The sequence below is a fragment of the Crotalus tigris genome, unplaced genomic scaffold (genome assembly GCF_016545835.1).
Source record: "Crotalus tigris isolate CLP2741 ecotype Arizona unplaced genomic scaffold, ASM1654583v1 scf7180000024401.5802323, whole genome shotgun sequence".
Lineage (NCBI taxonomy): Eukaryota > Metazoa > Chordata > Lepidosauria > Squamata > Viperidae > Crotalus > Crotalus tigris.
In genome coordinates, this window is record NW_024100569.1 from 1,430,980 (window position 1) to 1,443,943 (window position 12,964).

At 34.2% G+C, this 12,964-nt stretch overlaps 1 protein-coding gene across 3 annotated transcripts in view; it reads left to right on the plus strand.

Moving 5' to 3' along the window:
* The window catches only part of WDR47 (WD repeat domain 47), a 36,312-nt gene extending 24,285 nt beyond the window's left edge, over nucleotides 1-12,027 (plus strand). The window contains exons 10-16 of one of the 3 annotated variants that reach the window (XM_039329602.1): nucleotides 736-893; nucleotides 3,467-3,547; nucleotides 7,184-7,353; nucleotides 8,858-9,028; nucleotides 9,311-9,442; nucleotides 9,957-10,175; nucleotides 10,575-12,027. In XM_039329602.1, the coding sequence (XP_039185536.1) occupies nucleotides 736-893; nucleotides 3,467-3,547; nucleotides 7,184-7,353; nucleotides 8,858-9,028; nucleotides 9,311-9,442; nucleotides 9,957-10,175; nucleotides 10,575-10,717 (1,074 nt within the window). In that variant the 3' untranslated portion in view covers nucleotides 10,718-12,027. Of the gene's footprint in view, nucleotides 1-732; nucleotides 894-3,466; nucleotides 3,548-7,183; nucleotides 7,354-8,857; nucleotides 9,029-9,310; nucleotides 9,443-9,956; nucleotides 10,176-10,574 lie in introns of all 3 variants that reach the window. The other 2 variants (XM_039329601.1, XM_039329603.1) reach the window with 2 other exon arrangements.
* The last annotated feature ends 937 nt before the right edge of the window (nucleotides 12,028-12,964 follow it).

Consider the following 12,964-nt stretch of genomic DNA (forward strand, 5'->3'; position numbering starts at 1 on the left):
TTCTATTTTGATTAAACATTGCAGCTGTCTTTGTATATGATAGCTGCTGCAAAGATACCTTACAGCTCTTAATACAAAATATGTATATTTTTTATTAGAAAGTATGAACTTTTCTTTCTGCAAAAGAATTAGTAATTATATGGAGTACCGATATCTAAAATAACTTCATGTTTGAAAAGTAAATAAAAAACAGAATTTAATTCAATTTGAAGGTCATTTTTAGATTTTAATTCTATGTATTAGTTTGTTCCACATCTAAAATTTAGCTTTTTCTGAGCACAAATGTAATTACAATAAAGTTTAGTCTAAACAGAAATATTTAATTATGAATGACCTGTTAAATAACAATAGGTCTTTTCTTTTTCAAACAGAAATTACTAGAATTCTTTATCTTCATGATTTAATTGTTAATTATTGCTACTAATATTTACATACTAACTGGATTTTCATAGTGACCTACATTTTTTTAAAATGATACCAGATACTCCATTATATAAAACTAAATGAATTATTAAAAATTCTTATCCAGTCTCATTTAACTCTGTGATGCTATATTCCGTTTATTCACCTTGTGTTTTATTTTTACGTGTCATTTGTTGGGTTTTTTTTTTCTTTCTCAAAAGTGTTTAATAAAAATATAATTTTAAAAACATTAATTTTTATACTTGAGGAAGTACATAAATGCCTCCTAATAAAAATAAAGTTCATATTGATATTGCTGTTTTCATACAGCAGGATGACAAATCAAAGAAACAGTTCACTTGTATCGATACTCTAGAAGATACACAAGCTGTCAGAGCTGTGGCTTTTCATCCAAGTGGCACTCTGTATGCTGTTGGCTCAAATTCCAAAACTCTGAGAGTCTGTGCCTATCCAGATCTCCAGGACTCAAGGTACGAAGAATGTATTGGACTTTGCTCATCACTCGCCATGTAATATTTGCATCCATGTTTGCTCTCTGCTTTTTTGTTTCTCCCCCTTTATTTTTAACTTACTGGTAATGAAATAATATAACTCTTAATACCACTAGAATATTATCTGAAGTACTTTACGTATACAGGACTAGTCAGATTTATTTTTCACACTCAAGAAAACATCATTGGGCTCATTTTTTTTTTCTTTCAGTCGCAATCTGAAATGCCATTAAGCAAAGAATTAGTACAATTTGTCCATTTCTCCTTCGGGGATTTTTATTAATGCATTGACTAGACCTGTGGTTCTCAACCTGTGGTCCATGGATCCCTGGGAGGTTGTGATGTCATCAATGGGAGTCCGTGAAGGCTTGAAGAAATGTTATGATTTAAATCTTGAATTACGTCTTGGTGGTCCGTGGCCACAAAAGATATTTAAAGGAGGTTTGTGGTGAAGAAAAGGTTGAGAACCATTGAACTAAAAGATATACAGTATACACATTTTAATCACTTTCCTGGTAGGCGGTTGTAGGTTGTTGGCTTTTAATTTTTGTGCCTTTGAGTCAGTTAAGAGAAAGTGATTGGCCTGGCTTTGTGCCTAAAATGGAACTAGAACTCACAGTCCCCCCAGTTTCTAGCCTGGTGCCTTATCTATTCTACCAAACTGGCTTTCTGTATAATTTTAGTACCAGTTCATAATTTCTTAAGGTTATTGTTGATGCTAGATGAAGTAGATTAAAATCAGGTCTTTTTTCTAATATATCTTTCTCCGGGAGATTAGCTCAGCTTCTAATAAACCTAGATTTATAGCACACACACAGACACAGAGACAAAATTTCAGTAAAATTCTTAATTGGATAAATACCTTTAGTATCCAGTAATAAATAACCAAAGCATCAATTAATACTTTATTGTAATAATATGATATAAATGGGATTTTTTTAACATAATAGCCTAAATAATAATACTGTGAGGTGATTTATATTCAACTTCAGTTATTGAGACAAGTCAAAATTTAGCCTTATCAATAAAAGCAGCTGAATTTTTTGATAATAGTGTATTCTTACTATTTAGTTGCATTGTTTCAAGCACAAGTCCCATCTTATTTCTGTTTCAGTTTACATTTTATAAAAAAAAATCCCTAAAAATTCAAATAATTTTTGAGCATGCTAAGGTTCATATACATTTTTATGTACAGTTTTCCTGTTACTTCAAGACATTTATAAAGTATATACCAAAAGGCATAGTCAACTTGTTTGCTGCCCATTGCTTATTGGTTCAGAAAGTAAGAATTTGATTGGTTCATTTTAAAATGTAAACTGATTAAGTATCTCATGGTAGAGATTAGGCAGTGGCTCTCACATACTTTCATGCAACAATTTTTTAATCTTAAAATTAGAAAATGGGTAAGGAAAAATGACAAATAAGATATTCTGATACACCTTTGCTGGCAAGGACAGGAAAAGAAAAAATGCATAGCACATTTCCACCCTGTACTTAACTCTGGTAAAAATGTACCCTGGCAAATCTTTTTTTAAAAAATGAATACTCCTATAAAATTGCCTTTATTTTATCCCTAGCCCAAGAGTTAAACCGGTTACATTTCTTAATTTTACTGGTGTTAAAAAATAAGTAGTCCTCACTTATCAATTGCTAATTCAACAACTGTTTGAAGTTATGATGGCGCTGAAAACAGAGGCTTTTAATTGATCCTCAAAATTGTAACTGTTGCATCCTTGCAGCTACATGATTGCAATTAGGACATTTGGCAAGCACTGCACATTTATGAATGTTACAGCATCCTGTGGTCACATGATCGCCATTTGCAACCTTTATAACTGGCTTTCAACAAAGTCAGTGGGGAAGCCAGCAGGAAGTTGAGGATGCAGTAACATGATATTTCACTTAATGACCTGCAGTGATTCATTTAACTTCAATGGAACCAATGTCGTAAGTCATTGCAGTCACATGACTTTTCACTTTATCATGGTGTTGCACAGTGACAGAGCCGCCAGCCCCAATTGTGGTTGGAAAATGTGGACCACCTATAGTATCTTTCCTCTAATTTTGATACCAGCAATCAAATTATCATGCACAGGTGACCAATAGCAGGCCTTATGTTGATGACCTTAACAAACAAATTGTTCCATTGAAGTCATTGTGACTACTGAAAATGCATTTGGAATCATGGTTCATTTTCCATTTGTATCTTTCTATAAAGTAAGAAATTTAGAAAGTAAGGTAATTTTAAATTGGGTTCAGTGGTTCCATCATTCTCGCTGAGTTTCTTCAATCTTCATTGTCTTGTGTGGCTGCCAAGCATGGCCAAAGGGAACCAGTAATGACTGTGCCTTAGATTACCTGACTTGCTGCTTCTTCATTTAGTTGTCAGTTTGTATAAAATATTGCCCCAGTGTGTGTTTTTGTGTGACCCATCACAAGCCAGCTTTCACCATGTAAAACTGAAAATGCCATAAGTGTGTTAGCTCACATAGGATATCTTGTGAAGTTATATTTCTAGTCTCTTTGTAACTATTTGCTTATATGTTGTTTAGCTCCTCCACTGCTGTTCCTCAAAAACTCGTATTTGACTTAGGCAGATCTGCGCTCTCTTCTTCTATAAAGATGACAACAAAGTAACTAGTATATTTATTTCCTCTTACCTACACTTTGGAATCTTTAGTTCATTGGGTTTCTTTTTCTTTTGGCTTTTCCATTATGTGCTTTCCCACATGTAAATATATTGCCTTCTCTATATGCTTGGGCCATTTTTTCCTTCACTTTTTATAACTTAATACACTACTCCACTTTTCAGCTTCTGTATCATGATTCTTTTTTTTTTTAAAAAAAATGCTACTGTTAAAAATGTCTTGATTATATTAGCTGTCCGTTGCTATATTAGCATCCTCTTTTATTTGCTCCGTTCAACAGCCGAGAAGTAACATTACGTCATTACTTTTACATACATGTTTTACATATATACATTTTACAGCTGCCTGTAAATGATTGTCAAATGTCTCTTTCCTTGGGACTGTTTTGGTTATGGTTATGCTTGTATAGAAAAAGAAAATAACGCTAGGCATTATTACACTTTCATTAGCATTATAGTTATGAGCCATTGTATCTGCATATGGCTAAATTTGTTTTCTTATACATCAATTTGTTTTGGTGCATATAATACTTTGCCTTCACTGTCTCAAGTACACTGTCTCAAGTGGCTTAAGAAAATAAACGTTAGTCTTTCTTTCCACTTTAACTATATGGATTGCGAAAATTATTTTGGGCAGTCCAATCATATAAATTAACCTTCGCTCCTATAACATTAGAAGTGGATCTGTTCTGTTGCATATATTCTAATTATAGATAAAAACGCCGAGCTTTTTGTTTTGTTCTCTGAATACAAAGGTGGTTAAAAGTTGCTTTTCAAGGTGAGGGCAGTTATAGAAAAGTTCTCTCACAAAATTGATTTTGTACATTCCGACAAATCCCAGCAACTGTTACCACAAAGCGGTATTCATATGGATTGGATTGAATAGCTAGGTATTGGATTTTATTTCAAACAGTGGAATCATTTAACTCCTATTTCAGCAAGTTGTTGTCTCAATGGAACAAAATGCAGAGGCAGAAAGTAAATCTCTTTTTATTGATTGAACTGTGGATGAGTTATAATAGATCAGCAAATACTATGACTCCAGATTGATTTATATTAGCAACATTCCATAAGCCCTACTATTCTGCTTAGAAACAAAAAAATTTGGGATTCTTGGAAGTGGATTTTATATATGAAAAGATTTGTATACCATTAGTTCCAGTGTTCAAATTCCTGAGCACTGGATTTGGGAGATCAAAAACTTCCCATCCTGCATTAGCCCATTGTTGCAAGATTTGGGTGAAGAGAAACTAAAGAGCCTCTTGAGGCGGGTGAAGAAGGAGAGTGCAAAAGTTGGCTTGAAACTCAACATTAAGAAAACCAAGATCATGGCATCCGGCCCTCTCAATTCCTGGCAAATGGGGAAGAAATGGAGGTAGTGACAGATTTTATTTTCCTGGGCTCCAAGATCACCGCAGATGGGGACTGCAGCCAAGAAATTAAAAGACACTCCTGGGGAGAAAAGCTATAGCAAATCTAGACGGCATACTAAAAAGCAGAGACATCACCCTGCCAACAAAAGTGTGTATAGTCAAGCCCATGGTTTTTCCAGTTGCAATGTATGGCTCTGAAAGTTGGACCATAAGAAAGGTTGAGCGCCAAAGAATTGAGGCCTTTGAACTATGGTGCTGGAGAAGACTCCTGCGAGTCCCTTGGACTGCAAGGCGATCAAACCGGTCAGTCCTTGAGGAGATCAACCCTGACTTCTCTTTAGAAGGCCAGATCCTGAAGATGAAACTCAAATACTTTGGCCACCTAATGAGAAGGAAGGACTCACTGGAGAAGAGCCTAATGCTGGGAAAGATTGAGGGCAATAGAAGAAGGGGACAACAGAGAATGAGGTGGCTGGATGGAGTCACTGAAGCAGTAGGTGTGAGCTTAAATGGACTCCAGAAGATGGTAGAGGACAGGAAGACCTGGAGGAACATTGTCCATGGGGTCACGATGGGTCAGACACGACTTCGCAACTAACAACAAGAGTCTTTGAAGAGAAAAAAATCCTATTATTTTTTTTAAAAATCTACATTGCAACAAGATTGATTCAGCAATTGATTTAGTTGTGTTTTATAGGGGAATGATAGGCCGATATATTTTGCTGGAATGAGAGGACAAGCTAGGAATATACAAATTATTTCAAAGTTTACTCTAATGTGGTTCTAATGTATATATATTTTTGTGAAAATAAGGATAATAAATTATAAATGCTTTAGTTTAAAAATGTAAAACAACCTAGGCAAGATGTGAAGGTTAAACAGTTTTGAAGCATAGCTAATAAACCCCAAATTGGGAAAAGACAAAGGTCAATCATTTCTTGCCATGATTCCCCCATCTCCTCTTTTGATATGAATATATGAATAGCCTTTTATTTGAAATTAATGGAAATTTCAGCAAATGACTTTAGACTGGGGGAAAAAACAGGCACCAGAGCATTCTGAAATTTGGAATTACATCAGGGAAATGAAATGTCCATCTTACATATTGCTTCCCCAATCATTTTAGCAGTGCCCTTTCTTTCATTTATTGTAAATCTATAAGACACACAAACACTGATGGATGTTGTAGCATAAAATACAATTTTAGTACAGGATAAAACTTTTTAAAAACGATTTAATTAAGTTTGAAATGGAAATAATTTATAACCAGCTAAATTAGACTGCAGTCCTCCATATTCATCACTGATCTCTTTGAGTTTTATTTCTGAATGGATATGCACAGAATTGTATATTGTTGACTCAGATGATATAATGTGAGAAAGAAATTGCAAATCAAACTGTTCTAATTCCAACATATTCTTTCATGACATACCTAAATAAAGCTAGATAGTTATGACAGCACTTTGTTTTGCTTTATTTTACTTTTTAAAAACAGACAGTTGGCACATACATTTAATAAATTATTACTATTATTATTTAGAGGTGTTCCCAACAGTCACATAAATGTTTAAATACAGACAGTCCTTAACTTACAATTGAGGCCAAAATTTCTGTTAAGTGAGTTTTGTGCCATTTTACAAACTTGCTTGCCACAGTTGTTAAGTGAATCACTGCAGATGTTAAGTTACTAACAAAAGTTGTTAAGTGAATCTGACTTCCCCATTGACTCTGTTTGTCAGAAGGTCACAAAAGGTGATCACATGACCCTGGGACACTGCAACCGTCATAAATACGAGTCAGTTGCCAAGCGTCTGAATTTTGATCACGTGACTGTGGGGATGCTGCAACAGTCGTGTGAAAAAATGGTCATAAGTCACTTTTTTCAAAGCCGTTGTAACTTTGAATGGTCACTATATGAACAGTTGTAAGTCAAGGACTCCCTGTATATAGCTTTGTTTTCATATTCACATAAAATTAACTAGTTTCAACTCAACCTCTATGATTAGATATACTTCTGCTAGTTACATTTATTTTATATTTAATAATCTATCTTTTTGTATTTTATTTCCTAATATCTTATTTAAACCATTTAAAATTATTTGGTGAAAATAATTACTCTTTTCCAATATTCTTATTTAGGCAGAAACTATTGTAGTTGGCTGTATATGTTCACATACATATATTCATGCACACAAAGACACAGAGTGAAGGATATATAATAACCTTATAATCTTTATAATATTTTTTAGTGGTAATAGCACTCCTAAACAACCAGTCGTTCGTTTCAAACGGAACAAACATCACAAGGGATCAATCTATTGTGTAGCATGGAGCCCCTGTGGACAATTGCTGGCTACTGGTTCCAATGACAAATACGTTAAAGTGCTGCCTTTCAATGCAGATACCTGTAATGCCACTGGTAAGTGCAAGCAATTATAAATTTTAATATATCTGAACAGATATATAGAAGATAGAAGAAAAACAAAATAGCTCTTGCTAATAATGTGACTGAGTTAGAACTGGCTGTTTCTTTCAATCTGAAATATTTTCAGAGGGAATCATTGATAAATTCTAATTCTGAATAGCATTTTCTCCTTTCCTAAATTAGGACAGAATCCATTTCTCTGTCTCTATTTTCTACCACGTACATATTATATACAAAATTAATTACAAATAAATGTTGATGAATGGCAAAATATTTACTGTATTATAGATGAAATATCTTCATGTATTTTGTGTATAAAATGCTTAAATCAGGTTTTATCCAAATATACGTAATAATGGCTCTGCCACCCAAAAGCATTACTTTTTCCTCAAAAATGATTATTCATTGTTAGATGACATTCCTTTTTTTTTCAGTGAGTTCAGAACAGAAAAAGTAAAATGCAGCAGCTCTCCTGATGGAATAAACTATTTTCGGTTATCCATTATTAATCATAGCAGTTTACAGGTGTTTACTGTAATTATCATTAATCATTCTTGCATATGAATGCCTTTTAGGGCCATTTGCCATTTATTAACTTCTTTAATGGATTAATGGGGACACAGCTTCCTCCATTAGCCCATTAAACTGAAGTTTAATGTGATTTCGTTTTTACACAGGAGCCTTAAGTTACTAATGGGACTCTAACATAGGGGTCCCCAACCCCCAGTCCATGGACCAGTACCGGGCCGCAGCATGCCAGCAACCGGGCCACACAAACAAGCAAAGTTCCATCCTCAGGATGCAGGCAGTATTCAAAACCACACCCCCTCTGGTCCGCAGAAAAACCTCTCCATGGAACCGGTCCCTGGTGCCCAAAAGGTTGGGGACCTCTGCTCTAACAGACTCCATTGCTATTCATTGTAATGGAATTAGAATCAGTGGTGGGATTCAACCAGTTCGCACCACTTCAGCAGAACCGGTAGCTAATTTTTTGTTGCCCAAGTCCAGAATGAACTTCCGGAAGTGGCATCCACACAGAGAACCGCTTGTTCACATATTTGAATCCCACCACTGATTAGAATTTTCTGCAATTACTGCAGACTCTCTTTAAAAATATATATAATTGGAGTTTGGTAAACTCCATTTTAAGTACCTAGAATGTCTCTATTTAAATTTTGCTCCAGCACAAGACAAAGCCCACTGTTAGGAAAGAAAATTATTTTTCCCACTGATTAAATGTTTATACGGATTCCTGCTGTGCTGCCAGGTAAGCCTGATAAGAGTCCTTTTCAAAACCACAGCCTGTCCTGGTTGCAGTTTGCTAAAACACATTAACTATACATATTGAAGAATTGAAGGTCTATTTCTTTTTCAGCTTTTCAAAGCCAAGCTTTTGATCATTTTTCACATAGCGTCATAAAATTCCTTAAATGGTTACTAAACCTACCCTGTACTAAAAATGCATTTCTTTATATTTTTCCTGTTTTAATGCTTTTAGGGCCTGATCTGGAATTTAGCATGCATGATGGCACTATTAGAGATCTAGCTTTTATGGAAGGTCCTGAAAGCGGTGGCGCCATTTTAATAAGTGCTGGAGCTGGTGACTGTAATATTTATACCACAGACTGCCAGCGAGGGCAAGGTCTCCATGCTTTGAGCGGCCACACTGGTATGTTCACAGCTCATCAGAATCATTGGCTTTATAAATGTCTTGCTATATGAAAAATTTAATAAAGTTTAAAATGCATACTATACATTAAAAACATAAAGATAAAAGTTACAAGCACCTCTTATAGTCTCCCTTGTTGTGGCTTAAATGTTTCTTAATTATAGACCGCTTAGAGAGCTGTAGAGACTATGAAGCGGTATATATGTCTAAGTGATGTTGCTATAGATGTTAATAGCTTTTTTAAAACTGCAGCGAATACAAATCAGTATCTGTTGTATGCAGGTCACATTTTAGCACTTTATACATGGAGCGGATGGATGATAGCATCAGGATCCCAAGACAAGACTGTGAGATTCTGGGATCTTAGAGTACCAAGTTGTGTTCGAGTTGTTGGAACAACTTTTCATGGAACTGGTATGCTTACTGATATTGACCTAAAAAGCCTTATTGATGGCAACTGTTGAATATATTTATTGTGCAGAAGATGGAGATTGTCATGAAAAGGAACAGCTTCTTCATAAATTTGAGCAAATACTGGGAATCTTTTGTTAGACAGTTAACACTATTATTAGAGGGACTTTTCAAATAATACTACAGGATGTTTATTTTGTCAATTGCATATTTAATGATCAATGTTCCAATCTCACATCGTATGAAATATCATTTTTAAAATGTAAAGTAACTTAAAACTTTTACTTATACATGCTTTTATTGTCAAGTAAATTTAGCTTTCTGAATCAAATGTTCCTGTTTTTATCAGAGTTGCAAAGACAAAATCAGATCTCCTTAACAGTATTATACAGTTGAACCTGTGTTGATACCAATGATTGTAAATGCATCCTTATTTTGACTAGTATTTTAGAAAATCTACATTAAAATCTTGATTTGAAACCAGGCTTACAGTATATAATGGTTTCTTTTCTTTTAGGCAGTGCTGTTGCATCTGTAGCTGTAGATCCTAGTGGTCGTCTACTAGCTACTGGACAGGAAGATTCCAGTTGTATGCTTTATGACATTCGTGGTGGGCGGATGGTTCAAAGTTATCATCCTCATTCCAGTGATGTCCGCTCTGTTCGCTTCTCCCCTGGAGCTCATTACCTTCTCACAGGATCTTATGACATGAAAATAAAAGTCACAGATCTGCAAGGTAATTTCACTTCTGAATGATTCCTGAATAGCACAAATACTCCCCATCTCTATCTTCAGAACAACTTCATAAATGTATTTATTTGGTTTTTATCCCACCTTTAGTATTTTTTATAAGTCAAGGCAATAAACATGCCCGATACTTCTTTTCCTCTTATTTTCCCTACAGCAATCCTGCTGGGTTTGGTTCAGAGACAGTAAATGGTCCAGAATCATCCAGACCAGATATAGGATTACTTGTTTGGTAATACATGAAATGAGGGATTGGGAAGCATAATCCATCTGAACTATTTCACAGTACATCTTTAATGATCTTGAACTAAATAAAGTTTATGTGTAAAGATAAAATAAATGCAGTGTGTGCAGACATCCTTTAGCAATATTTAATTATTTTTCACAGGTGACCTTACTAAGCAGCTACCAACTATGGTAGTAGGGGAACATAAGGACAAAGTGATTCAGTGCAGATGGCACACACAGGATCTTTCCTTCTTATCATCTTCTGCTGACAGAACTGTCAAACTCTGGAGTTATAATGGCTAAAGGCAATCTGTACGGATAAAGCACACACAAGACAACTGGAGTGTCCATAAGAAAAGCAGCATATTGAGCAGGACGATGCATCCCACAGAAACTTGATTGTTATGAGATGTTGGTGTGTTGGTGTGGATTATTTTTCAGTGCTTTCCATGTGATCTCATGCTGCTACGACCTACTATAGTCTTGTTGCTGAAGTTTGTTACAAGAGCTCTTGCAAAGTCAATGTGCACTCCAAAAGTTAAATTTAATTATGTGTTTACACTTTGTGTTATTTGCATTCCCTGATCTTTGTCTCAGTGACAATATTTTTTAAAAATCCAGACTGAATTACAGTTCAAGGAAATCACATGCAATATCATAGCATCCACACAAATAAGTCTTGTTACGCCATGCTGTACGTTGTTTACATCTATCTTAATTAGTGGTCCAAAACCTTACCCATCAAAGTTTTGTTTAATACATATAATTATGAACTCTAAAGATGGCTAAAGAGGGGCTGACTCGATCATAGTAACTATCTAGAGATTGAGATATATGAAATGATTCTCAGTTTAAGGCTATACTTTGTTAGATTATGTTCAACACTCAAGCTTTTGGTAGAAAAAACATTGGTGTGAAGTGACGTTAGCATTACTGGATGCGAATGCAACAAAATACCTCTGTGTAATGTAGGAAAGGAAGCACACTATTAGGTGTGGTTGGTACAATTATTTTGATATCAGTGGCTATAATCCTACAGAGGCACATATGTGAAAGTATTGTGTATGCAGTTAGGATTTTTTCTGAAGTTGCTATAATTACTAATTGCATTATTGAAAAAAATTAATATATTAAGTTGCCCATTTCTCACCATTGCAAAACAGTATAATAAAATGTTTCAAAATATTTCTGGTTACACACAGTTTTCTCCTGTGTATATATAGAATACCGTACGAATTTTAAAGGCAATAGCATGGCTTGAAATGCTATGTCTGCATGATAATCTAAAACTAAATTATTTCCCAGTTCAGAAGTTTATTTGGAACTTTTAATTTCTTGCACTGACTATATAATATAGTTGCAATTTTATTTCTATATTTAGAGTATTATGTTCATGTATTGTTTTATATTTTCATATTGTACATTTATATTGCTTTTAAATTAAATTTTTAAATATTTGGATTATTTATTTGAAGTAAAATTTAAGGCTTGGTTCTAATTAATATATGCTGTGCACTCTAGCAAGATCTTTTTGAACTGTCATTAAAAAAAAGTTGAGGTTACTATAGAAGTGTATATGTACTTAAATTCAATAAAGATTTTGACACCTGAAAGTGAAGCTGTATTTTTTTTTCTTCCTTCATATGGAAACAACTACCATGTATAGGTGCATATAAGGAAGTATAGGAATATACACTCACATTTTTACCAAAATAACATGAAAAATGCATTACCTATAGTAGGGTGAACCACATTTTTCATACTAGTTTGAATAAAAATTCAAAGGCTGCTTATCCATGGATGGGCTTATCTGTGCATATATAATGGAAATATCTGTACTTCTAAAAACTTTACCATATGTACGCACAGATTAGCTCATCTGCTGAAAAGCCAAAGTTAATTTTTTTTAAGGTGCATTTTGGCACCTAAAATTCTTGGCCTATCCTTGCATATATATGGAAACCAAAATAGCAGAATAAACTTTTAAAATAAGAGTTACTGCAGATCTCACAATATTACATTTTTACAGTCTTAATTGGATTATATCCCTAAAGTAGATAGACTCAATTCTCTAATGTCCTTGTCAAAATATTTTTTTTATTATGAAAAAGCTATATTTGTATTTTTTGCCTGATAACGGGGATTTTTAGCATCATACAAAAAACAAATATCATACCAATTTAGATAACAAACACAAAATATCACAGTAACCCTTACTTTTAAAAAATTGATTTTTAAAGCTAATTGTACCAAAATGCCTGTTGAATAGAAACATCTTTTAGCTGGTCCCACAATGCCTAGGAATCACCACACACGAAACTCCAAAGGAGGATATGATTTAATTAGTATGCCTTATCAAAAGACATATTTTGATAGTTGTATGCCTAACAAACATCATTCACTTTAAGTAGATCCTTTAAAATAGACCCTAATTCCAGGTACCATAGATATGGTATACAACAGCATAGGAGAAGAAAACCTTTTAGCAAGTTTGGTCTCCAATCATTTCAGCAACAAAGATTAAGCATTCCCTAGAACCCGGAATGCGCT